This window comes from Tubulanus polymorphus, chromosome 4, assembly GCF_964204645.1.
Source record: "Tubulanus polymorphus chromosome 4, tnTubPoly1.2, whole genome shotgun sequence".
In the NCBI taxonomy this organism is placed as follows: Eukaryota; Metazoa; Nemertea; class Palaeonemertea; order Tubulaniformes; family Tubulanidae; genus Tubulanus; species Tubulanus polymorphus.
The window spans coordinates 13243923-13269740 of NC_134028.1; the positions used below are offsets into that span (position 1 = coordinate 13243923).

Here is a 25818-nt window from a genome sequence, read left to right on the forward strand (position 1 = left end):
CTTAGCGCGTCAACTAGCAGAACTTTCTACCATGTTTTTAAATTGACAAAGTCACGTATTATGATAACCTCGATATGAACAGCATACAAGTTACATGGATGCCCATGGACTTCATGATCTGCTACAGTCCGCTTATAAACATGGACACAGCACTGAGACTGCCATATTAGAAGTGCAGAGTGATCTTCGGAGTACGGTTGACTCGCATGGCGCAGCTTTACTTGTTCTACTTGACCTGAGTGCCGTGTTCGATACCGTTGATCGTGAAATTCTCCTGAGTCGCATGGAGTATTATCTCGGAATTACCGGAACTGCTCTGGATTGGTTTCGTTCTTATCTATCTGATCATTCTCGGAGTCTAAAACCCTTAAGTGCGGTGTGCCCAAGGCTTAGTGCTGGGGCCACTGTTATTTCTAATTTACATCTTACCGATTGCCCACATCTTCCAAAATAGTGCCGTTAACAGACATGGTTTCGCAAACGACAAGCAGACATACATAGCTCTCAGAAACCAGTCTCCGAATCCAGTTAAGCGAACTTGATATTGTACTGTCTGAAATCCATACCTGACTCCGAATCAACAGGCTAATGTGCAACCCAGACAAGTTCGAGGCACTCATTGTAGGCACCAAAATCAGCTTACAAAGCTCCAACCAATGAAGTGGCGGATACTTTAATTCCGATATCCAAGACGGCTATACGTAACCTCGGTGTCCTTTTCGATTTGTGCCTCTCAATGGATGCTCATGTTAACAGTGCTGTGCGATCCGCATCATTTTCCCTAAGAACTATTGAAACAGTGCATCGCTTATTAAACCACAGAACTGCCAAATTACTTGTTCAGGGGTTAGTTCTATCACATCTGGACTACTGTAAAAGCTCACTCATCGGTATCAGTGAAAAGTCACTCACCAAGTTACAACTGGTCCAGAATCATGGTTTCATGGACAAAGAAGCGTGATCACATCAGCCCTGTTTTCCAGTCATTGCACTGGCTACCGGTTAGAGAACGAATCATGCAGAAAGTGCTGACACTGGTTTTCAAATGCCTACATGATTGAGGACCCGTATATCTAGCCGATTTGTTACAGCCTAATCACCTACTTGTTACCTACGCTCAGAATCGCAGAACTTACTAACTGTTTGCAAATACAAACTTCAGACATTTGGAGTAAAATCATTTTATCCATATGCACCTGACATTTGGAACTCTTTACCCATACACGTTCATACTCTGGACAGTCTATCAGCATTCAAATCAGAACTAAAAACATTCCTGTTCAGACGCCGTGTTATTACTGGGGAGCGCCTTTGAAAATTTTTTTCATGAAGGAAATGGGCGCTATATAAATCATGATATTCATTCATTCAGACCAGGCCTAGCTCAGGACAAGTACTGTGACTTTCAAGTATTGACATGCATAGAGGTATACCTTTGATGGCTTTCAAGAACCTTTAATGGTGATGTAGCAAATCTAAGATCCCACAATTGTATAACTGGTGTATGATCATCTTCAGAAGCTAAGCACATTTGTGTAGCAGTTTCAGGATGCCAACAAATCAATTTAGTTTTTATCTGAAAGAAGAAAATTAAGTTAGAAATGTATAAATGAGGATCATTTTGTCATATATCAAATGATAAATATACATCTTGATTTAAGATATAGCTTACCCTTGACATGCTGTCACTGATCTTAATAATAGGCTCATTCTTCCTCAAGTCCCAAACAACGCAACGAGCGGCAAATGTTGAGCCCAAAATATGTTGGACTTGCTGGTTCCAAGCTACACAAGCAACATCATCAGGTGGCTAAAAAGAAATTTGTCAAAGTTGATTCACTATTTGATAAAGAATTATATTTAATCTAACTATAAGCCTAGATAGTATGACAGTGTACTGATTGTTTGATCAGAATGTTTTTTCTTAACAAACCCATCTCTAAAGAATCTGCCTTTAACAAAATCTCGAACGAAGAATCCAGGGACACAATAACCACTTGAAAAATACTCGAAAATCAGACCCCTGGTGAACATATACAGAAACAGGTGACCTTAAACTCCCACAATCATTAACTAGAGGACCTGAGGACTAGAGGTCCAGGCTCTCGAGGTCATGTTTTCATAATCTTAGTGAAAATGTATAAGTATTGATCATGCAAATTAGGGTTCATCTTACAGCGTACTATGACCAGCCTGTCATCATCACCTAAAATCATTCATGCGCCCCTCATGTGCCTCATAACTTTCCATAATCCATCGCGACTTTGGGATCTTAGGTACAACAGGCTATGATATTCATAGCTAGGATCACGCATATAGGCAAATGATGCGTTACGGACAACTATTTATCGGATTATCAGTTCTATATCGATACAGCATTATGGGACTATATCCACGGCAGTAGAGATACTACGGGTGTTGTTCGGTGAACGGCAGAATTTTTTCTAGCGATGATCCCTATATGGTCTTCGACCATAAAAATGTGACCATGATTTTTCGCTGGAATGAAATTATATTGATCTTTGTTTTTGGGCTGAATATCATCTAATTGAATCTGCATATCAATTCATATGGTAAATAAGTTCATTTAAATGAATTATTGATAAAATGTCATATAAAAATCTCTTTAATATTATTGTGAACAACTTTTATCCTCATTCAACCCACTATAATATGAAATAAACATCAACTTTTCTCCCCATTCAACCCACTATAATATGATATAAACTTGAAAACAAAGCACACCTGCTCAAACATCAAAATAAAACAATGTATTCGTTACAAAGTATACCATAAACATCGAGCGAAATGACTAGCTGAATGGCCGAATGCACTGGAGATAATTGCAACTTTTGTCTCGGGGATTCCAGCACCGCTAGGCCATTCTTTTCTGCCACGCATCAGATTTAACCTAATAGTGGAGAGCCATTTCCCCCTTATTTGCTCAATGGACATGCAGAAATCAGGCATGGTGACTTTTCAAACAAGAAATGGTGGATTTCTGATAATAAGAAGTCATGAAGCCATGAACTTACCATTGACTTTGCTCCAGGTGTCATCTGTTTTGTTGGGTTATTCAAATCCCAAATATATATTTCAGAGTCAGTAGCACCAGTTGCCAACAAATTAGTCTTCATTGAAAATAAAATAAAGAAATCAGAAGAGCATGATTGAGAAAAATATGTTTACACACAACACCAAGATCCTTCAATGGTGGACAATGTAATCACATGTAAATAGCATTGGATACTAGCATCTACTCAACTATGGAATCTTTGAAGCAAAATAGTTTCACATACAGCAAACCTTGCTTAATTCTTATCTCTTGGGACCATGGTTTTTACTAAGAATTAGACATTTTGTGGATTATACGTAATTTGTATTTTCTATGAATTATGTATAATTCCTAGAATTAACGATTACCTATTTAAATCGTAGAAACTATGAATAAAAACCTGCTATAAACTGTTTCCTCTGGCATTGGAACAAAAATTCTGCATGCCACGGCCATTAATTATTTCAACATAACTGGCAGAAAAATATGTTGTGTGTCTGCGGCATGCTCAGTGCTAAAGACTAACGGGTAATTGATAAGCTTGCCAATCACTGCCTGCAAGCGGAACGATTGAATACGTATTTACTCCTTTAAGAAGTTGTTTAAGATTTCTAAATTCTTTCTGGTGTAAAGCGTTGATACTGTTATACAATGAAAATACAATAGATAGCCAGGACTAGAACTGTGAATATCGTGAAGGAATGATGGTGTTTTATAGATTCTATATATAGGCTATGAGCACTGAGTACGCAGTGGTCATCGTGAGCTGCATTATGGAAATCTGGCTGCATGTAGCAAATGTCACCAGAGGCACCCAACTATGCTACAGTTCCAGTCAATCTGATAGTGCTATGCATAGGGATAGTGATAAGGAGCAGTAGACTGACGCAAGCAATGAGATGGTGTGTAGATTTTACAAGCACCATGTGTACAGCACCTCCTAGAGGTCAAATTTGGGGAATGGCTCTATAACTTCTTAGCCTTGGCCCATAGTATCTACATACCAAGTTTTGTTAACATCAGACTATAATTGTAGGACAAGTAGCGATTTAAAGATTTTACAAGTAACCTGTACAGCACCCCCTAAAGGTCAAATTGGGAAAACAGCTTTATAACCTTTTGTCCCTTGGCCTGTAGTATGAGTATACCAAATTTCGTCATGACTGGATTATCATTGTATGACAAGTGGCGATTTAAAGATTTAACAAGCGCCATGCGTACAGCGCCCCCTAGAGATAAAATTGGGAAGACGGTTCTATTCCTTTTTAGCCCTTGGCCCACAGTATCAACATACCAAATTTCGTCAAGATAGAACCATAATTGGACATAATAGGACAATTGGCCATAATAGGACAAGTAGCAATTGAAAGATTTTACAGGCACGATCCGTACAGCGCAAAAATTGGGAAATTGGCTCTATAACTTTTAAGCGCTTGGCCCATGTTAGCTTCATACCAAGTTTGGTCAAGATCAGAAAAGAGCTGTAGCAAATATAGCTGCAAAGCAGCGATGACGGGTTTTCTGCAAAGCCATTAAGGATGATGGGGAATTGTAGTAAATTGAAATACCGATACATAGAATAAAATGCATTGACAGATTTGAACCCAATATGGCCTTCAAACTCCATGATACTCTATTATCAGCAGGCTTAAAAAATGGATCTGTCCTATTAAGAACTCATCTTAACCCTTAACCTGCCGGCAGCTTTAATGTGAAGTCCTGTGTCTGCCAGGTGATTTGCGTGTTAATGAAATTGACTCATCAAATCCTCATAACTTCAAAACTATCGTATATAGGGCATTGAAACTTCACAAAGTGGTAGTTTATAGTCATAGCCACGGGATAGTGCTGAAAAATTAAACTTCCGATTTTTTAAAGAGGGGGTACACTGGGTGGGGTCATTTTTGGGGGTAAAGCACAATTTTGTGTTACATTGTCGATATTCATAAACAAAGACTCTGTAGATTACTGCATGCATCGTTAAAACCTTTATTATGCTTCTTATTACAGTCTAAATGTTTGAATCTACATTAATATCCCAAAATATCGAATTTATGGGCCGTTTCTGAGGTCAAAATTCTTCAAAATATCAAAATGAAAAATTACTACCAGGTTCGGATTCTCGAGTATCGGCAATGCCATGCGTTAAGAACTAAGTCTCAATGCGCTGCGAGGCGCTTGTGGCATAAAAACAAACTTTAAATGCGAGATAGGTCGGGCTGTCGACAACAGTCGCCCACCGCAGTTCCCCAGTGTGTCACCTACAGTCGTCTACGGCAAGTTAAGGGTTGAGTCGATAGATTCAGTAAATTTACAGAGAAGAATGTATTATGATTTGGAATAGATTGAAGGAGTTAATCTTTTTATTGAAATATTTGAATAAATACATATATTGTAGTGTAGATTCAATCAACAAATTATGAATTAATTTGGTTTGGGTTTTCGAGCCGATGGATTACAAATTCTTTTGAAATAATAATATGTTTGTGGAACAAAAACCTACTGACTCTGCATTAGATCCTGCTCTCGACGGTTAAATAATCGAAAGGAAACCTAATTTCTCTCCATCACAACATCAAACGATCATGCCCTGGTGGATAGAAAATCGACACAACCTAATGTTTTCTATCCACCACAGCAGACACTGTTTACTTCCACTACACGTGCACTGTGAGATCTGCTGTGGCCGATAGAAAACAATGATCTCCCAGTTAAAAGGCGAACTATTTCTGGGTTTTTTCCAAATATCCGTCATTTTAAGATTGGGCAAACTGCTAGTCGAAATGCTGAAACTGCGGGTGAAACAGCTTAAATGATAACGCTGAAAGAATTTCTGGACATAATGACATAATGTAAACATCAAGGCGCCATCTACTGACATATCGGCGCATAAGCCACGGCGCGAAAATGTCTTTGAGGAATGGGATTGTCTTTTTCGCTACGTGAAACAAAACATCTTCTTCTTGGCGGGGATGGTTGCACCATATTGAATCCGTCAAAGAACAGAGGCTTAATTTGTGATACTGCCCAAATAATAGGAACAGGACTTTGTAATTCAAAATAGGGTATCAGAAATTCAATTATCATGTCAAATTACTTCTAAATACTCTATTCTTGGCTCAAATTATATCCTAGATAATTGAGTTAGAGCTGTTTTGCACTGTAAATACATAAATTCATGTTTAATTCAATGTCAATAATCACATGTGTACTGTTTACTAATACTTTACTTATTTATCATTTATATCTCATTTTTTATTGTATAAAAGCAACAATGTTTAAAGTCATTAGGAGCAATAAAGGTATTTTTGATTTCAATTTCAATTTTCTTGGAACATCCTCACTTGCCCGGGTTTTATTGCCTCCTGAAGTTCACGCCTAAACAAAGCCTGGCCGCAGACCCTTCATTAGCCTATTATTACACTTCCATAGATTTCTTTAGTGCCGCTGAGCAGCCACCAGTCTATGTATGAAGCCAATCACATCAGATACGTTGTTTTTCGCTGGCAGGTTTGCTCTATCAATGCTTCACATCCGATTCCTTAGACGTATCGGCCCCACTCTGCGCGGTTGCGCCCCCGCGCGGGATTTACGCGAAGCAGCAAACACAAACATGGCTACTCTCTCAATTTTCAATGATAGAAATCGTGTGTGCATTTCAATTATTTCGGCTATTAGGGTTTTAAGGCACAATATAAGTTGATGATGTGATATGGCGATGTCAATTAATGATAATTTCGCAGTGAAGCTAGTCACGAACGGTGTCGATTGAGTGTACAGCTGCCAAAAACACTGAAATGTGCGTAGTTGTGTAACTATTTGCAGTGAATTGCAGACGAAACATGAAGCCTTAACGGCCGTTAAAAAAAAATTATACCAATCGCAATTGTAAAATAAAAATGAGATAGAAACTAAGTTAAAATTCTGGCCATTTCTAAAATATTATTACTAATTTTTAGTCAGTGCCGAACGTTTAGTTTTCCAACAATAATGAGGGGTGGTAGGTAGTCATGCAATTCAAGTCATCATTTATTACACGTTACTTCCGTGTTGTTGAAAATCTCGCGAGTCCTGGACCAAACCCCATTGAACAATGTGATCTTTGTGCTGGCCACAAATGCACACAGATCACACTACACTACCCATTACACACTCCAGTACCCACAGCTTTCATGTATCCATCCAAATATTTAGAGTGTCTTTCTTCCTGGATATAGGCTCTAGTGGCAACCTGTCCACCCAGGAAATCTTAGACCGGAGTAATACAGCAATAAGGTCTGCGGCAGGTTTTGTGTCGGTGTGAACTTCGGCAGGAGGCAATTAAACCCCTGCAAGAGCATGCTTTAAGTTAGGGTACAGTGCTCAAGTTAGTGAAAAAAAATGTAACAATGACAGCATAATTTGGCTATCGTATTTGAATCAACGTGTATTTTATTAGTCTAATTTGAGTGAGAACAGAATTCCGGGTGGGGTAGGTGTTCAAAGAACAGAGGCTTAATTTGTGATACTGCCCAAATAATAGGAACAGGACTTTGTAATTCAAAATAGGGTATCAGAAATTCAATTATCATGTCAAATTACTTCTAAATACTCTATTCTTGGCTCAAATTATATCCTAGATAATTGAGTTAGAGCTGTTTTGCACTGTAAATACATAAATTCATGTTTAATTCAATGTCAATAATCACATGTGTACTGTTTACTAATACTTTACTTATTTATCATTTATATCTCATTTTTTATTGTATAAAAGCAACAATGTTTAAAGTCATTAGGAGCAATAAAGGTATTTTTGATTTCAATTTCAATTTTCTTGGAACATCCTCACTTGCCCGGGTTTTATTGCCTCCTGAAGTTCACGCCTAAACAAAGCCTGGCCGCAGACCCTTCATTAGCCTATTATTACACTTCCATAGATTTCTTTAGTGCCGCTGAGCAGCCACCAGTCTATGTATGAAGCCAATCACATCAGATACGTTGTTTTTCGCTGGCAGGTTTGCTCTATCAATGCTTCACATCCGATTCCTTAGACGTATCGGCCCCACTCTGCGCGGTTGCGCCCCCGCGCGGGATTTACGCGAAGCAGCAAACACAAACATGGCTACTCTCTCAATTTTCAATGATAGAAATCGTGTGTGCATTTCAATTATTTCGGCTATTAGGGTTTTAAGGCACAATATAAGTTGATGATGTGATATGGCGATGTCAATTAATGATAATTTCGCAGTGAAGCTAGTCACGAACGGTGTCGATTGAGTGTACAGCTGCCAAAAACACTGAAATGTGCGTAGTTGTGTAACTATTTGCAGTGAATTGCAGACGAAACATGAAGCCTTAACGGCCGTTAAAAAAAAATTATACCAATCGCAATTGTAAAATAAAAATGAGATAGAAACTAAGTTAAAATTCTGGCCATTTCTAAAATATTATTACTAATTTTTAGTCAGTGCCGAACGTTTAGTTTTCCAACAATAATGAGGGGTGGTAGGTAGTCATGCAATTCAAGTCATCATTTATTACACGTTACTTCCGTGTTGTTGAAAATCTCGCGAGTCCTGGACCAAACCCCATTGAACAATGTGATCTTTGTGCTGGCCACAAATGCACACAGATCACACTACACTACCCATTACACACTCCAGTACCCACAGCTTTCATGTATCCATCCAAATATTTAGAGTGTCTTTCTTCCTGGATATAGGCTCTAGTGGCAACCTGTCCACCCAGGAAATCTTAGACCGGAGTAATACAGCAATAAGGTCTGCGGCAGGTTTTGTGTCGGTGTGAACTTCGGCAGGAGGCAATTAAACCCCTGCAAGAGCATGCTTTAAGTTAGGGTACAGTGCTCAAGTTAGTGAAAAAAAATGTAACAATGACAGCATAATTTGGCTATCGTATTTGAATCAACGTGTATTTTATTAGTCTAATTTGAGTGAGAACAGAATTCCGGGTGGGGTAGGTGTTCAAAAGCAGTCAAGGCGCTGTTGAGAATCTACAGATTCAAAATGGCATCTCCGTGAAATAACCAATCCGAATTTATAGCGTTAACTATGCAGGAGGGAAGAAGGCCAAAGAGTGACAAGTCGGTCCAGCGAGTCACCAAATGATTTCAATTCAAAGAACTTGACGTCCAATAACTATCATAAAAACAAAATCACAAAGGATACCATCACTAAGTATCACTGCTGCTGCCATCAGGCTTTATTGGTGCAATGGGTAGGTATTTTCAACTGACTTTAGGCCTGTTAATATAGGCGACGACATGGTAACACGACGCTTCAATCACAAAATCCCAGGGCAGTGTAGAAACAGATGAAGCATCTACAATAAGTACAGAAGACAGTGTAACAATAATAAGTTCAAAACATGCCATTTTGAACAAAAAGTGGGTCATAAGTCAGCCATCTTGAATTGGAGAAGTTCCGAGAACAAAACAGTTCCATTCAATATTATCATACACATACACCATAAAAATGTCATTAATTTATCCCAAAAGTAGATTGCGTCGGCCATCTTGAATCGGATAAGTCCCCAAAACAATAAGGTTTTATATCATACTATCATACACATCTAATATAAATTTCATGAAATTTTCTCAAACGATTTTTTAGTTATCACGTACATGTGTGAAAAATAGGTCATAATTCGGCCATCTTGAATCATAGATTCCCCAAAAGAGTTCCCCACCATACCACCATACATGCACATACCATAACAATTTCATGAAATCATGTCAAATGGTTTTTGATGTTTCGTGTACACAGAGAGTGTCAAAAGTAAGTCATAAGTCGGCCATGTGGAAAGAGGTCCACAGTAAATTGGAAATGGAAAGCAGTATCGTCGACGCATAAAACAGGCAAGGGACGCTTAATCTGGTCACAATTGTAACAAGAGCTCCAAGGGGCACTATGGCCAGCCTGTCAGCTTTTCATAAAATGACAAATGATGATGCATTCTGTGGGTTAAATTTGTCAAAATACACTCCCAGCTCAGAGTCAATACCTAATAATTTACACAATAAAATCGTAGAATACAAAAGAAGCACAGGCAGCGACTGGATCTGGCAGGAACAAATACCTCAGATAAAATCTTTTCCCTTGGTCTTATTGATTTTAATGCCGAATAGAATTGAATTTTCTGAAATTTGCTCAATAAAACAAAATTGAATTGGAATTGATGTTTTCATTTGTTCAATTAAGTAAAATTGAATTGAATTTGATACTTTTTTTGCGGAATAAAATTTGATTGAATTTGTAGTTTGAGCACATGGCTAATAAGCATATTAAGGTCATCTATCTGATTTAAGAAAAAGCTATTTTTCCCAGACTTTGCACAATGTTCAATGATATTTTCTGTAGTGCTAATAAAAATATTCTTCCCAAAAACCAAATCAACTAAAGCTTTCACAGAAATCGATCTTGAAATACAATTGAAGATCTTAAAATAAAACATGGTAGACGATACCACCGGTTCACGTGAACACCTGCTGATTTCTGCGACTAAGCCAATCATAGAGGAGTCTTTGCTTTCTGATTGGCTTTTCAAAACCAATATTTTTGCGATCAGATTTTCGTGAAAAAGCTCATATAAATTTTAACGAGGCCCTCTTTCAAAATTCAGCTACGTAGAGTTTGGAGAATGCATAATGCTTTAATGAATGATTTGTATGAATATGTGCTCAGTTGCCCAGTAAAAGAGCCTTTACTCTGGAAACCGTGTCATTTAAATTTGCTCCATTTGTAGTGAATGCCAATTACAAAGCCTATAAAAGATTATTGTGCACTGGTACAAATCGGATAACAAAACGATTGTCAACCACAAACCCTATCACTGTTTTCCGTTCTTTTGATATTAGAATAGGGATTGGCCATTATTTATTCGGTTGGTAAATTTCGTTTGATTTTTGTATAAACCAACCACACCAGTTTGATTTAAAGATACCAGTTGCAGACAAAGAAATAGCAGGAATTAGGAATAGTGTATACATGAAATTGCATATTTTGATTTTTAAAAATATCAAATTAATTGATTTGCTAGTGTAATTGACTGCAGTGATGGCAACTAGTAACTGTTGATTGGTTAAGCAGCCAACTTTAGAGCACATTGATGCTATTAGGCTACCCAAACTAATTGTCTCTGTGAGAGTCTCTGTGAGTTCACGGAACAAAGTGTTCACCTTGTGCATCTGTGCTCAAAATGAGACAATTGATCGAATAGACACTAGTCCTTAAACACAGGCAGTCGCTAGAATGATTGGCAGTTGTTTTGAAGGGAGCCAATTTCCTGGAGACTTAAACTGGGCCACCCGTCCGAGGCAAATTTTCACGCGATGCACACTGACTGCAGTAGGCCTACATTTAAATATAGCCACTGATCACAGCTTTCATACTATGATTGATATCAGACGAGATATTTCATAGCCGTCGCAGGATTCTTACTCAGTCGGATGCGATGGCCGACGGCTTATTTTGAATGAGTATTTTGAAAGCCCCGTAAATTACACAGTACACACGGCGATTGATTGGATAAATTGAATTGAAACACATCGCACGAGTAAACGCACAATTTATGAAATTTTTATGGTCTATGACAGTGTACCTTTACTTCTTCATCCTGTAAACTATATCATCAGCACTCTACGATATAAATAATTACTTACTGCGTAAAATAAATGCTAAATCGAAAGAAAATCTAACAGTCTAATGTCATTCAGCACGGCACCGGGTCTGGGCCAATTAAATTGTGCGCGCCACGACGATGTAGCGGATCGATTGAATCTCCAGTTTTTTTATGGCCTTACATTGATTGACAGCGGGAGATCAGCTAACTGCAGGGAGCATTTATTTTACATCAATTTAACAATGTGCAACGGCCTTCTGGACGTTTTATGAAACAATATGCTCCTTGGAATTTTTCTTAAAATCGCCAAAATTCGTCGATTTCTCTTAAATGAACGCGAAATTCAAAATTCCATTTCCAACAGATTTTAGCCACATGATCAAGCTACATGTTGCACATAAAAATTGTAGATTGCATGACTTTGGGTCAAAGTTACAACCTCATTTGTTAGCAAAAAATTCGATTTTTGGACCCATTACAACATCTATAATACTATACTAAATATAAATCAAAATTTGGATAGAAGATGTATGAGGTTGACAAAATGCGCCTGCGGATATGTGAGAGTGCTGCATATACTATCATTGCCGTGTCACTGTGCTATATATAGACTCGCTCAGGTGATTACTAACACACACAGCCATATATTGTTACCTATATTCGCACACACGCGGCTGACTGCTGACGCGCGTATAAACAAATGTACTAGCAACGCAGTATTAGATTGACCGCAATTTCACAAGTCAGAATACATCCATCAACAAAATGTCAAAAAAATACAATATACTGATTTTTTTTCTAGAAATCAAAACAAATACCGGCTATGATTTTTTTTCTTAAGTATACAAATAAACACCGACTTGGAAGACAGACTACGAACCCTGCCATTGGTATCGTCATACTTGCTAGTTCAGATACTGAAATTAAATAGCCTACTCGCTTATATTCGTGACAACGAACAAATTATGAGCTAACGTACGATACCTAGTCGAATAAATTGCCCGCCATTTTGTTTTGGGTTTCACATCAGGCTTTGCCAATGGGCTTCCCCAATTACATCAGACGCATTACATTACTTCGTGCTAAAAAGCAGGTGGACTGAGGGTGATATCAGCCATGAACATTCCAACTACTGTAGCGTAAACATATAAAATAGTAATTCAGGTAGTGACTGCTGTTGTCCATAGGTAGCGTAGTTGTAGTCACTCTGCTGTGCCGGGGCGCTCGCTACAAGGGTCCGCCTGGGTCGACCTCACTCGGGTAGTGAATACGGCAAGGAGACTCTTGTCTTCCCCAGGAAAGTAAATGGTACAAAATATGTAGAATATGTTCCTCTATTGAAAAATGTCGCTAAAAAGGGCGCTTAAGCAGTACGCTCTCCTCCAAACAGTCGCCTCCCTACTCCACGTAGCCTTAATCTGTGTGGCCAATACAGACCCCCCAACCCGCTCTCCTCAGAGTAATCCGCTTTAGAGGCTTTCCTCATACGAAACTCGCAGTGTTGATTACTCGGCGGATATGGCTACCCCCATTCCAAGTGCCCTCTCGCACATAGCTGTCCCCCGTCATCCTGGGTCGACCTCACTCGGGTAGTGAATACGGCAAGGAGACTCTTGTCTTCCCCAGGAAAGTAAATGGTACAAAATATGTAGAATATGTTCCTCTATTGAAAAATGTCGCTAAAAAGGGCGCTTAAGCAGTACGCTCTCCTCCAAACAGTCGCCTCCCTACTCCACGTAGCCTTAATCTGTGTGGCCAATACAGACCCCCCAACCCGCTCTCCTCAGAGTAATCCGCTTTAGAGGCTATCCTCATACGAAACTCGCAGTGTTGATTACTCGGCGGATATGGCTACCCCCATTCCAAGTGCCCTCTCGCACATAGCTGTCCCCCGTCATCTCAGGAGCTAATTGCGACTCATGCCAGATCTGTCAAACTAGTCGTATGCATAAGTGTTGTACGTAGCGACGGTCAATAGGGGAACGATCCTCACGTAGAACTAAATGGGTTCGATGCAGCAGGAAAACAACAGAAATCCTCGTCCTTTCTTCCAGTGCTGGCGAATCAAATAAACGCAATATTCGAAGTTTGATTGGAATGTAGTACGAATTATTAAATATATATATATTTTCTTATAATACAAAGTTCATCGTTCTTGATGCCAAGGGGCCATCATGTCCACACGCAAAACACCTTGATTCTTTACATTTCGATATATAAAAAGAATGTGCCCTTCATGGCTTGCAAAGCCTTGGTACAGTCAATGTACGGTAGCATACAAAAGAGACGACCGAACGTCAAATAGAAGCGGTGGCTCTGGCGTGTATCTAATATAACTTAGGTCTCAGTAAACGAGCGTTGAAGCTAATCAACGATTAAGATGTTAACGACGGAGCGTCAAATATTTAACAACGAGCGTGGTCGTTAATCAACGATAAGAATTATACGACGGAGCGTCAAATGGTTAACGACGAGCGTTGTCTTCAATCAACGATAAGAATTATACGACGGAGCGTCAAATAGTTAACGACGAGCGTTGTCGTTAATCAACGATAAGAATTATACGACGGGGCGTCAAATAGTTAACGACGAGCGTTGTCGTTTATCAACGACAGCACGCCAAATTCAAAATGTCGTTGACGCGACCTCGAAGAGTCGAAATTCAGAGGCGACGTCAAGGAGATGAAACGACCGCGTGTTCGTTCGAAAAAGGAGTTAGTGAATACAGGCGATTTTCATGGTCAGCAGAAACGACATCTCGGAGTAAAATTACGGAAATAGCACAGAAGATATACTATACTATTATTATTACCATTACTATTAGTAATTACAGCGACGAGAGCGTTAAGATGGCATCGTCAAAGGATTGAATTTAAACAGACGATGAACTGACGGAGAATTTACAATATTTACAGGATTGTAAGTGACGAGTTTATCGGCAGCCCATGGCCGACGACTACACGGCCCCCCGTGACTCACTGAGGGCGGGATGTCAAAAACCACTGCAGCGATCCCGGGGTCAGACGACCCGGAGGCCCGTGTCTTAAATAGAAAGTAAAATTGTCTTCTTACATGATCTGTACGATTTACAGCGTCCGATTCGTAAAACGGTGAAGAGGCAGCAAGAAAGAGTTTCTAATGTGGCTCTGCCAGAGCCAAGTTGCCAATGAGCGCGATTGCGCTAAATTTATAGTTTTCATGCGGTCAACGCACGCGGTGATTGGTCAAGCGTGACGAGCAGTGATACGCTCCGCGGACAAAGTAGAGCACGCGAAATCATTCGACTGTGACGAATGATAAAACCCTAAATAAAGACTTCATACCCGAGAGATAGAATTAAGTTCTATAATATTTTAAGATTAACGCGAAAAACGACGACTATAAGACCGATACGGGGATATTTACTACAAATAAACCGGAGTAAACCGCACCACCGCGAAAACGCTCACACGGAAGTGAGGCGGCGCCAGCGAGCGGCTTCGTAAAAACGAGCGTAAACACGAACAGGGCTGGAGAATTCTCCGGCGACGAGACGGAACCAAAACGGCCCAAAATCAAAGAAGTTGGGTCTCAAATATAAAAAGGTGAAGATACACTAATAGGTAGGTGGAGAATAAAAGAATGGCCTGGACAGGCGCCGAAAAATCGCTAATATCACCGCGATGTGGCGTGGCCAACACCGCGGGGGCCTGCCCAGGTCGTAAAATTGGAATCTGACAGAACTGCCAAAAATCTGTCAGATTGAAATTGAGCCGAAAAGATCCCGAAACATCGCCGCAGAACACTCAGCCCCGTCCCGGAATACGTACATCTAAAAAGAAACAATGAGAAAAGAACGGCTTAAGGCCATTCCGAAATACATAATATAATTTCACCAAAGACCGACATTTTGTGGTCAAACCCACCCCAGATATAGACAATTTTCGCCACACTACTATATGACTCTACAACTCTTTGAGGGCTAACATCACCAAGTTGCCCGAATTCAGCATTAGGCAAGATGGCCAAAGGTTATGAAGCAGATTTCGGCCTGCTGTTAACCGAATGAATTTTCTTGAAATCCATTGAAGGCATCAATGAAGCTAGCCCAATCATTCATGAAACCTCCCTCTGTAGTCGAGGTGGTTTTAATTTGGGTGGAAGGGTTAGTAATAGTCCCCAGTTGTGAGCATTTCTAAGCCAAGACACCAAGCAGATTCCATTAGGGGGCTGGACCTTGATTTGGACAAAACTTGTGAGTTTTGGGATCCAGAACTCACTGAGTGAGTGAGGTATCTCGTGGAACCTCTTGGTCGCTGAGTTAGCACACATTCGTGTAAAAAGACAAATTCCTGAACGACCAGCTACTTTTCATGGCATCCTCTCTGTTGTAAGCTGACTCTATGATCTATTTGGCTGGCTGGCATCCTTCATTTTACCAGCGAAGATGCTGCTGCAGAATTTATGCCTGCATAAGGCTGATTGTGACAAAGAATTGACTGCAGATGAAATATGTAAGTGGAAAAATGGTTACAGGACATTTCTGACCTTAATCAGATCCGTGTTTTACCAGCAAAGATGCTGCTACAAAATTTATACCTTCATAACGCCAATTGTGACAAAGAATTGAATGCACATGAAATGTGTAAATGGAAAAAATGATTACAGGACATTTCCGACCTAAATCAAATCTGTTTACTGCATGGCTACAAGGAGGCTGGCTTCGGGAAGGTCACGAATTGCGCAATACGCCTGTTTCTAATGTTTCGGAGATCAATAATGGGACGTCTCACAGATATCTCAGGCGACGTCTCATGTGTGCTTATGTTAGCCAAGTCAAGGGTCGTTTCCTTGAAGTCTTTCTATTCCGTGCCTAGAGTTACCTGCTAGTGCTACGTCCTAAGGGATAGTACTATTGTGTTATGCTACATCAGGAATGAATCGTCTCGGTACAAAACCGTCGCAAATCCTGTGGTCGCTATTGATTTAAACTTTGATGTCAGAATATTGACAGGTAGAGTGTAAGCTTAGATTTTACTGTTAAGTAAGATTATTGGTTCCGGGAACAAATTTCTCTGTCAGTCATCTGAAAATTAGCCAGACCCACCGCGGGAGAATATTGCTCAATATAGTTGATCAGACCTGCCAACCTGACTACTTACCAAATCCTAACAAATTACTTTTAAAAGAGTAACACTGATACCCTTAAGAGTAACATGACCCCCAAAGCCCCTTTTCCCTTTGAACATTGCATGGAATAATCTACCAGCATGATCGCTTGCTGAAAGTGGGATGTTGTGTTCGACGAGGAATATAGTGAATAACAACTCTGCACGTAGAGTATCACTCACGAAATCATTATTCGTGGGTTTTTCTTGAAGTACTAGCTTATTCTGCAATTATCGGCACTGTCTTTATGTTTTCCAGTAGCAATATGATGTTTAATATCAGTGATACCACCATGGCACATCGATGTCAACACCACACGACAGGACATGCAGCACGCGTGGAATCGACTCTTTTGAGATCTTTTGATGAACGAGTAGTCAGTAGTATACGAGGAAAAAGTTTTTTTTACCTGAGCGAATTTTTTTTTTCAGGCGGTTCATTGTCATTTGACACTGCTGCCGATGAAATATTCCCAAATTATAATTCATCGAACAATTCCTCAGTCGCGTCCACCATGTTTAATATCTTTGAAGCTAATTTCTAACCGAAACCGTCCAAAACAGAAGCAACTAATTTTATTCATTGACACTTTACGTTATGTAAACACATCAGCGTTACATAACAATATAACGATAACAATAATAAGATTAAGAAAGGAAACAATTTCTGAGTCGGGATCGTAGCTATTACGATTTTTTGGTAACAGTTGACAGGTCTGATTGATGAATCCGCTAGGGATAGTTGGGCTCTTTGGGGGGTGATCGAGACGAGACCTGGTGATAAGGGTTTGGTTCGACAGGACGTAGTGAAAACTGCCCATATCAAGTGAGTCAGACCTGTTCATCAATCAGTAACCCTGCTCGAGGCGGATCATTAGTCTGGACAAGTTATCCTGTTATATCTTAGATGTTAGACGTTATGAGCTGATTATTGAGTTCATTGAGTATTGTTTAATTTTGATACAGTTTAACTGGCGAAAGTCCCGATTTTTCAGTTCATTTTCCGATCAAAATCTGTCTCAGTCAGATTCCAGAAGTCAGAAATTCGGCTCAGTCAGCTAAAACATATGCTCCGAATGTTTCAAAACAATGCATTTTTCAATCTCTAAGCCAGTGGGCTAATTTCAGATCTGTTAAACACATGTTTACAATGGTAGTCTGCTATAGAACAGAGTATTGACCCCGTGTCACTCAGTTGTTAGGGTTCAGGGTTTTAATCTGCAGCTAATTCCGATTCTTCTTAAAAAAACCCCAAAATCTGACTTATTCATTATCGGAATTTTTCAGACATCTTCCGGCGGTCCCAATGACTTACGCCAGTACTACTGCATTATGTACTGTGGAAATATATGTATTGTTTCGGGGCATTGCTATGTAATTTTTTGATAGGTGAAAATCGTAATCATGTAAGAAGGGGTATATGCATCATTTTGGTAAGCTTTGACCATGTATTTGTATCAAAAGTTTAGTTGTTAGTTTACTTACGCCTATATTTCTTTATAGATACTTAAAATACGTAGTTTAATACCATATTGTATATGAATCTGGCTGCTGTAGGGGGCAGCACCCTATATAGCATTATCACGTGGCAGTAGCATTCTTTTCTCATCTTAGTATTTTTGTTGTTCCCATTATCTTAATCCATTGTATCCCTACATCCTAATTGGGCCAAAAAGGAATGTAATCAGCTCACACTTACCTGAAATGGATTGAAGTCCATGGCCACAACTGCACCAGTGTGTTTATCACTTTTGTAGACTAAAGGCTCATCACTGCTTAAGATTTTACTGGGGTTCCACATAAATAAATTTCCATTATCACCACCTCCACATAACACACCCGATGAACTATCTGGACTAGACATACCATGAGAACTCCATGCTAACTTGTGAAACCTGATGATATTTTCAAATGTCTATAATATCTCAAAGTGCATTGTACAATCTTAATATCCAGTTAACAGTAGAATGTTTCTTACCGGCAATCTGTATTGATACTCCCAGCAAGATTCAGTTCCTTCCCATTATCAGCTAAGTTCAATCCATATATTTCAAGAGCAGCATTTGTACTGAAATGCAAATTACAAACTAGGGGTCCAGGGACACCATGCCCACCTGTGAAGTGGTTTCACATGTTCAACAATCTAATAATTTCAATATTCAATGCCCCCCTGGTGACCATATACAAAAACCAATGACCTTGAAACTCACCAAAATCACAAGACATGTAACGAGCTATAATTTTGCAGCTCAGTCAATTTGATATTTCATTGCTAAGAATAACTCCAGGGTTTTCCCCATAGCTAAGAATACTCACTCGCTGTCAGATCGTTGCGCATTTTGATTTCGACATACAAACATGGAGCAGTGGTTTAAAGCAGGGATTGAAAGGTACAGTTTTTTATTCAGTAACAGGAGAAAGGAATTTTGCACTAATAACAGTCATTTCAAAGCATGGTGCTTAACAGTTACAAAATATTACACAAACTAAACGATAGGCTACAACAGACTAACTGTACCGGAACGGAACAGGGACCGTATAGCAAATTCAACTGATAAAAATATTTAATTACACATTAAGTTGATGAAACCACATGAACATTTTGGCGATTTTTTCTCAGTTTCCACTTTTAACATCCGATTTCAATGTCCTATATAAATCTAAATATCTCTTAGATTGGGGATAGTAAATGGTCCATGACCCTGGATCGTTATTGGTCCGTAGAACAAAAGAAGTCTGGGTACAGAATCTCTGTCTTCTCGTTTCGGCCAATCAAATTTGTCTGCGCCAGTTCTGTACATGAATTTCATATCGATTGATTCGTCACTTATCGCAAGAACTAGTCCCACGTAAAAACACTTGTCGTAATAAACTGCATGATATTCACCAATCTACAAATATGATTTTCATCAACATGCTTTATTTTCATTTCAGAATTGAGATAACGGCAGAGTGACCACCTGAGCAGGCAGAATATCTATCTTAACGAATAAACATTTTACATACGTTAACATTGATTAATTTTGTCACTTCTGTTTCACTCAATTCATCTATCTGTATGCCCTGAAAAATCATCAGGTAGCGGGGTGATTTCTTCATTCATCGGGACAACTAGTACAACTTCGTCAGTTTTTTTATGTTGATGATCGCCCTCTTCATTTTCAGATAGGTCTGTGTCGCGTGTACAAAGTGTTAACATTTCGGGCTTAAGCTCACCGACATTTTCTTTGTTCAAACATGACCCCTGTTTTTCATCGCAACATACTTCACAGAAACAACTGTAATCACGTACACGCAGAGTATAGGGAGCCGGACCTTTGATAAACGCATGTCGGCGGGCGGCATCCTTTCATCGTGTGGATATTGGTATAGGGACGGTCCCTGGGTATGTCATTTCCATTTACATACAAAAATGAACGTTTCGAAAGTGGGTGTTCTGAGGTTAGATTTTCCTGGCAATATGAATACATATCCCAAGCATTTGTGATAACAATACCCGACGCAATCGCGCGATCCAAACTTCTGTTTATGACCCCAATTTCCCCCTCCCCCTCCCCCTTACCATGTTCGGAACCAAAATAATGTCGCTCCATTGGTATATCGGTTAACGACAGATCAGCGAATGTGCCTTTTCCCTTATATTGCGCGCCACAGCCATCAGAAAATGCAATCAATTTTTCTATTTTCACTTCTTTGGCAATTTGCTCCAATGATTTTTCGATGAAATGATTTACGGCGTGATAATCGTGTTTCCTGTCATCTGACAAGATCACCCACGCATGACATATTAATTGCCTATGATCACTGTGATGGTAATAGTAGACACATGGGTGCATTGTTATTTGTGACTTTCCAAAATACGCTGCTTTTATTTCGTCCTGGAATTTGATTTCTCGATTTTTGGCTAAGTCACAAATAACAATGGCCCAATCAGATGGTAAGTGTTCTTTCAGTGTTCTATATTGATACCACTGTCACCTAGCTGTGTGCCTCGGGAATGATACCCCTCCACTGTTGCCAAAGTCACATGTTAGTTCGTCGATTAGATATTTGACGCTACTCTGTTTTACAATGAGTATATATTTCGCTTGGGATGATTTGGAATTTGTATCAACCCTTTTTTCCCAGTGGGTCCACGTAACCATACGATGGGAGGGTGTGTCAATAATTCATCAATTCTGGCGCTATAGTCCTTGCAATTCATGCAAGAACCATTAATGCGTGCTGGGGAATTAAACCGAGTCCCATCTGATTTCAGACATAATATCTTGTCAATAAATGCAAATTCACTTTCGAAACGCGCAGCTCCGATAACAGCTAGGGCTTTCAAATTATAACGGATATTTTCACAGTAAATACATGTACATGTATTCAACACATTTGATATTTTCTGTACATTTTTCGACCTTAACAATGCGAATTTAGTTGAACCAATTTTTATTTCGGGGTTTTCTTTCCGGAATAACTGGTAGGCTGTCATAATTGATGTTTGCATCATATAGCCCGGCCCTGATTTGGTTGCGTATCTTTTGTCCGGAAGGACACGTGACACATCTTCTCGGTAATAGAAGCTCTCGATGGCTTGCTCATGAATTGGCGAAAGCCCTACCCTACATTTCCGATAACCACCGCCTATTATGGCCCGCGTAATCGTCTGTCGGTTTATCTTATATGTTATTGAAAGATAGCGCTTACTTTTCTCTCTACATTTCTTAGCGATTTTCTGTATAGCCGATTTCGAGTAATTCGACTTTCCTTGGCAGGACAAATTGATAGTGCTATCTTCTTTGCCGAATTCATTGGCCAGCTTATTGACTACTAATGATCGTTTTCGGGGGGACTTAGGGAGTGATTTTTTCGCTTTGGCTACAGCGTTATATTCGGATCGTTTAGCTTCAAAGGGGGAGTCCTTTGACATGGGAGTAGTTGGGGCTATCTTTTTATTTTCATGATAACGTTTCCGTTGTTTTTCCACTATTCTTTGTTTTTTTTTTAGAACTAATTCGCAACCTTTCTTCGCGCTTTTTTACGCGCCAGTATTCGCGCTTTTGTTCAAGTTTTGAACGTGTGGTCTTTTTTGGGGGATTCAATACCACCCGGGGACTCCAACCTTAAGATTTAGTACAGTTTTTTTCCACTTTTTTTTCCCTTGATTTTTTATTTTGTATTCTGGCCTTTTCCAGTATATCGATGTTTTTCATAATCGCAGAAGGCGACGTTTTTTTTTACTAAGCTCTTTTTTGAGAGCCGCCTGCCGCTCTCGGGCCGCTAACTTGTGCTTTTCTAGATATATTTAAATGATGGCAAGCCGTGCCACACTGCCTTTGAAAAGGAGGATATTGTAGACCTCAGAATGTCTATGAGCGCTGTACCGGAGTATGAAAAGGACTCGATTATCTTGGGCAAAATCAGTTCATTCATGTTCAATGAGAAAATGACAGTTTCTAGCAAACAAAACAAGAAAGAATTTCTAAAAATGTGCTTGCTGACATGGTTGTACTGAAAGCTGGCTTGGTGGTTTTGTATTTCTGTAGTAGAATTAACCGAACTTTGAACTGATTACTTTTTAAAGAGCTAAGGGTCAAAGAGATCGGTGTTGTCTTATGAAATGTTACACACGGGGACTGGGAATCGGAATGGTTTTATTGTAAACGTGGACCAAGTAAGCTTTTGGATAGTTGTTATTTGAATATTGTAGTATCTTAACGGAATCTATTATCATGTTGATAATTGCTAGATTACTTATCGGATTGTGTTGAAATGATTTTACATAGAAACATTTACAACTGAAAGAAAAAACTTGACTAACTCGAGTGACTTCAGGTGAAGAGAAGCGAACACGAAAATAGATAGGAGCCACGATTTTTCTTTTTGAAATAATAAGACATTAAGCAAGAATGCAAGCATGCAAGCCCATGAAAACCAAACGGCGAGAAAACAGCAGCGTACGTGGTATTATGTTCTGGGGCGGCGTTGTTGTCGAGAGATGATTAAATTTACTCACTGGTAAGTGCAATGATTCTATTCCTACTGGGCTATAAATTCGATTCAAAATCTGTAGACCTAGGCCTGTGTGATTATTTTGATGAATTTATCCCCATTTCTTTACAGCATTAGCCAAGAGGTAGCCACTCATAAAACATTACAAGGAAAATGGTTTACCACCACGATACAAAGAATCTGGTGGCCGCCGAGAGAAAAATAAACGAATCATCAGTTTCGATGATACTACATGAGTCATCACCTTCATCGTCAACTTAGCCGAGATCCACTCAATGTCGTTACCCGGCAGGGTGCCAGGATACAAACGATTCGACATTAAACTCCCTTGTCGCACATGACCAAAGCCAGTATTTGGAGGATGTATAAGCAAGCTATGGTGTCAGCTGGTAAGTTTGAAATTAATCAATTTTTTAACTGTTTATATCTGACATTCTTTTTAGGCCTAGGTGAGAATAAATTGCATCACGTATTGGATGGTCGAAGCAGCACTCAGTTATCAGTTTTGGGGACTAAAAATGGTTTCTGACAGACTGAGAGTAATGTTGTTCCAGAAGGTTATCTCACAGTATGGTAACAAGTTCTAAAAATCTATTTTACAGAGTTTCGTGCCGTCAGTCTGCATTCATTTAGAAAACTTTGGAGAACTCTTCTGCTGTTCTATGTTCTCAGCCGACCGATGAGGGACCTCTGTTGGACATGTCACGAGAATAATTCGGCAATTTATCGTAGTGTAAATATTCAATTATAAGAAATGAAAACTGATCGTTTACGTGCGCAGGAGGACCATCTTACTAAGGTAACATTGGAACGGTCACTTTATTAATCCATGGTTGCGGACTGCAAATCTGTAATTAACTCACTTGGTTGCAAGCAGCTCGCCAGTAATGCACTTGCCTCGAATGATATACATGTACACTATAGTATAGTGAACCATTCTGCTATCTGAACCATTTCTTTGAGAATTATGGATTAAGTGAAAAACATGTCGACCTTCACTGCGATAATTGTAGCGGACAAAACAAGAACAACTGTTTTTTATGGTACCTTACTTGGCGTACCATACATAGACTTCACGCATCGATAACCATGAACTTTTTGATAGCTGGCCATACAAAATTTGCTCCTGACTGGTGTTTCGTACTAATAAAGCAGAGGTATAGACGGAGTATGGTTTCCTGCCTCAACGACATCGCAGAAGTGGTTAATGCCAGCACTACAGTTGGAAACAATATCTTGAATTCTGCAGTTTCAACACTAGAGATATTTCCTGTCCATTACCCAGTGATCGCCAGCCAGTTGCACACTTAGAACTCTCTTTTGATGAATTAGATGTGCCGGTTCTGCCTCCAGCCAAACATGGCCGGAGTGCATATTCAAATTCTGGACGTCGTCAGGATCGAGGTCATAGTTATGGAGTAGTTTTATAAACTGATCATGGATATCTTGATATTGAACTGTTAGGCCTAATACATAAGTGATTGTATGATGAGATTGAATGGATACACGGCATTGTGAAGTATGAATTGTTCGGTTCGACAGTAATAGTTCTAAAGCCTGATTGGTCACGAATCTGTTAAAATGAATTGTGTAATGATTACCCTTTAAATTGTGCAGTGTTCATTTAAAAGAAAATATACGGTTCATGATACAGTATCGATATATCTGGAATTTCTGAAGAGCAGGTTTTGATTTTTGGTGAATCGCAGTCTGAAGAGGTGATCGATCTGGAATTGGTAATTTAGCAATGTATCTAAAAATAAATCATCTCATAATCTCCCACTTCCTTGCTTCAGTACCACATACAACCATTTCTTGCATGTATCTCTCTGTTTTAAATTGCGATTTGAATCTGTTTGAAACATGATTAAAAATTTTGAAATTTTTTCAAATTTTCCAATTCTCGAATATTCGTATTATTTTCAGTCGCCAAAATTTTGACAAACTATCAACAGGAATCTTGGTTATTACGAGAAATATATTGTACATGGACCCACCAAGCTATGGTGAGAATTTGAAGACATTATCTCAACCTTAGGACAATGGTTGCTATGGTGCATTGTTGAACTAAGTACCCCCAACTTTAACCCACGATTTCTCAGAAACCACTTCAGCCGTCCATAGATCTTTAAAATGGCATAACTTGATCAATTTTTGAGATATCAATATAATTTTTTTTTAAATTGATTTAAGTTTATACAGTGGCTTTCAGGATATGTGTTAATCTCAAATTTGATCATTTGACCCAACTGACTGATTTTGCCAGCACCAGTCACATATGAGAAATATTTAGATTAAAAATTCATATGATATCACCAATCAGAGGGTGTGAAAGAAGTAGAGAATGAAATTAACTGCTGTTGCTACACCCCAAATGGGCTAAATCACTTGATTCTGTCTATGAACAGACAGCCAAATAGAAAGGTAGATACACAATTGTTTTTAGAGAGGAATCTTAAGTGTCTCAAGCCCCTCATAGATTTAAGCTTAGTTTACAGCTGGCCTAACAATGTGTATATCAACAACTCAACTCACCTAAATGTAGCATCAAGTTGTTGGGCAGCAGTTCCAGCAGCAATATATACAGGATGTTGAGTGGCTGGAGACCAGGCTATATTAGCCGTCCTTCTAATTTCTTTAACTCTCATAATAGGGCTTCCTCTATCCTAGGAAAATAAAAATTATAATTTGATGAAAATTTAAATCAGTTAAATATATTGGCACATTTGCATTTTTGGTGAAACGCATGACGAACTGATATTTTCAATATCAAACACCCCATGCTGAATACAGTTAACAAAGTGCTTGACGTATCGGCCCCACTCCGCGCGGTTGCGCCAACACGCGGGATTTACGCGAAGCAGCAAACACAAACATGGCCACTCTCTCAATTTTCAATGATAGATATCGTGTGTGCATTTCAATTATTTCGGCTGTTAGGGTTTTAAGGCACAATATAAGTTGATGATGTGATATGGCGATGTTAATTAATGATAA

The 25818-nt window shown here is 39.2% G+C and overlaps 1 protein-coding gene and 1 pseudogene across 1 annotated transcript in view; one reads left to right on the top strand and one right to left on the bottom strand.

Annotated features, from left to right (window-relative positions):
- Positions 1–25818, bottom strand: part of LOC141903491 (protein transport protein Sec31A-like) — a 232773-nt gene that overhangs the window by 188204 nt on the left and 18751 nt on the right. The window contains exons 3-8 of the mRNA XM_074791612.1: positions 25357–25487; positions 18800–18889; positions 18521–18716; positions 3036–3131; positions 1673–1810; positions 1434–1576 (exon numbers count right to left, since the gene is read on the bottom strand). Coding sequence (XP_074647713.1) covers positions 1434–1576; positions 1673–1810; positions 3036–3131; positions 18521–18716; positions 18800–18889; positions 25357–25469 — 776 coding nt within the window. The 5' untranslated portion in view covers positions 25470–25487. The remainder of the gene's footprint in view (positions 1–1433; positions 1577–1672; positions 1811–3035; positions 3132–18520; positions 18717–18799; positions 18890–25356; positions 25488–25818) is intronic.
- Positions 23089–24163, top strand: LOC141903271 (uncharacterized; annotated as a pseudogene).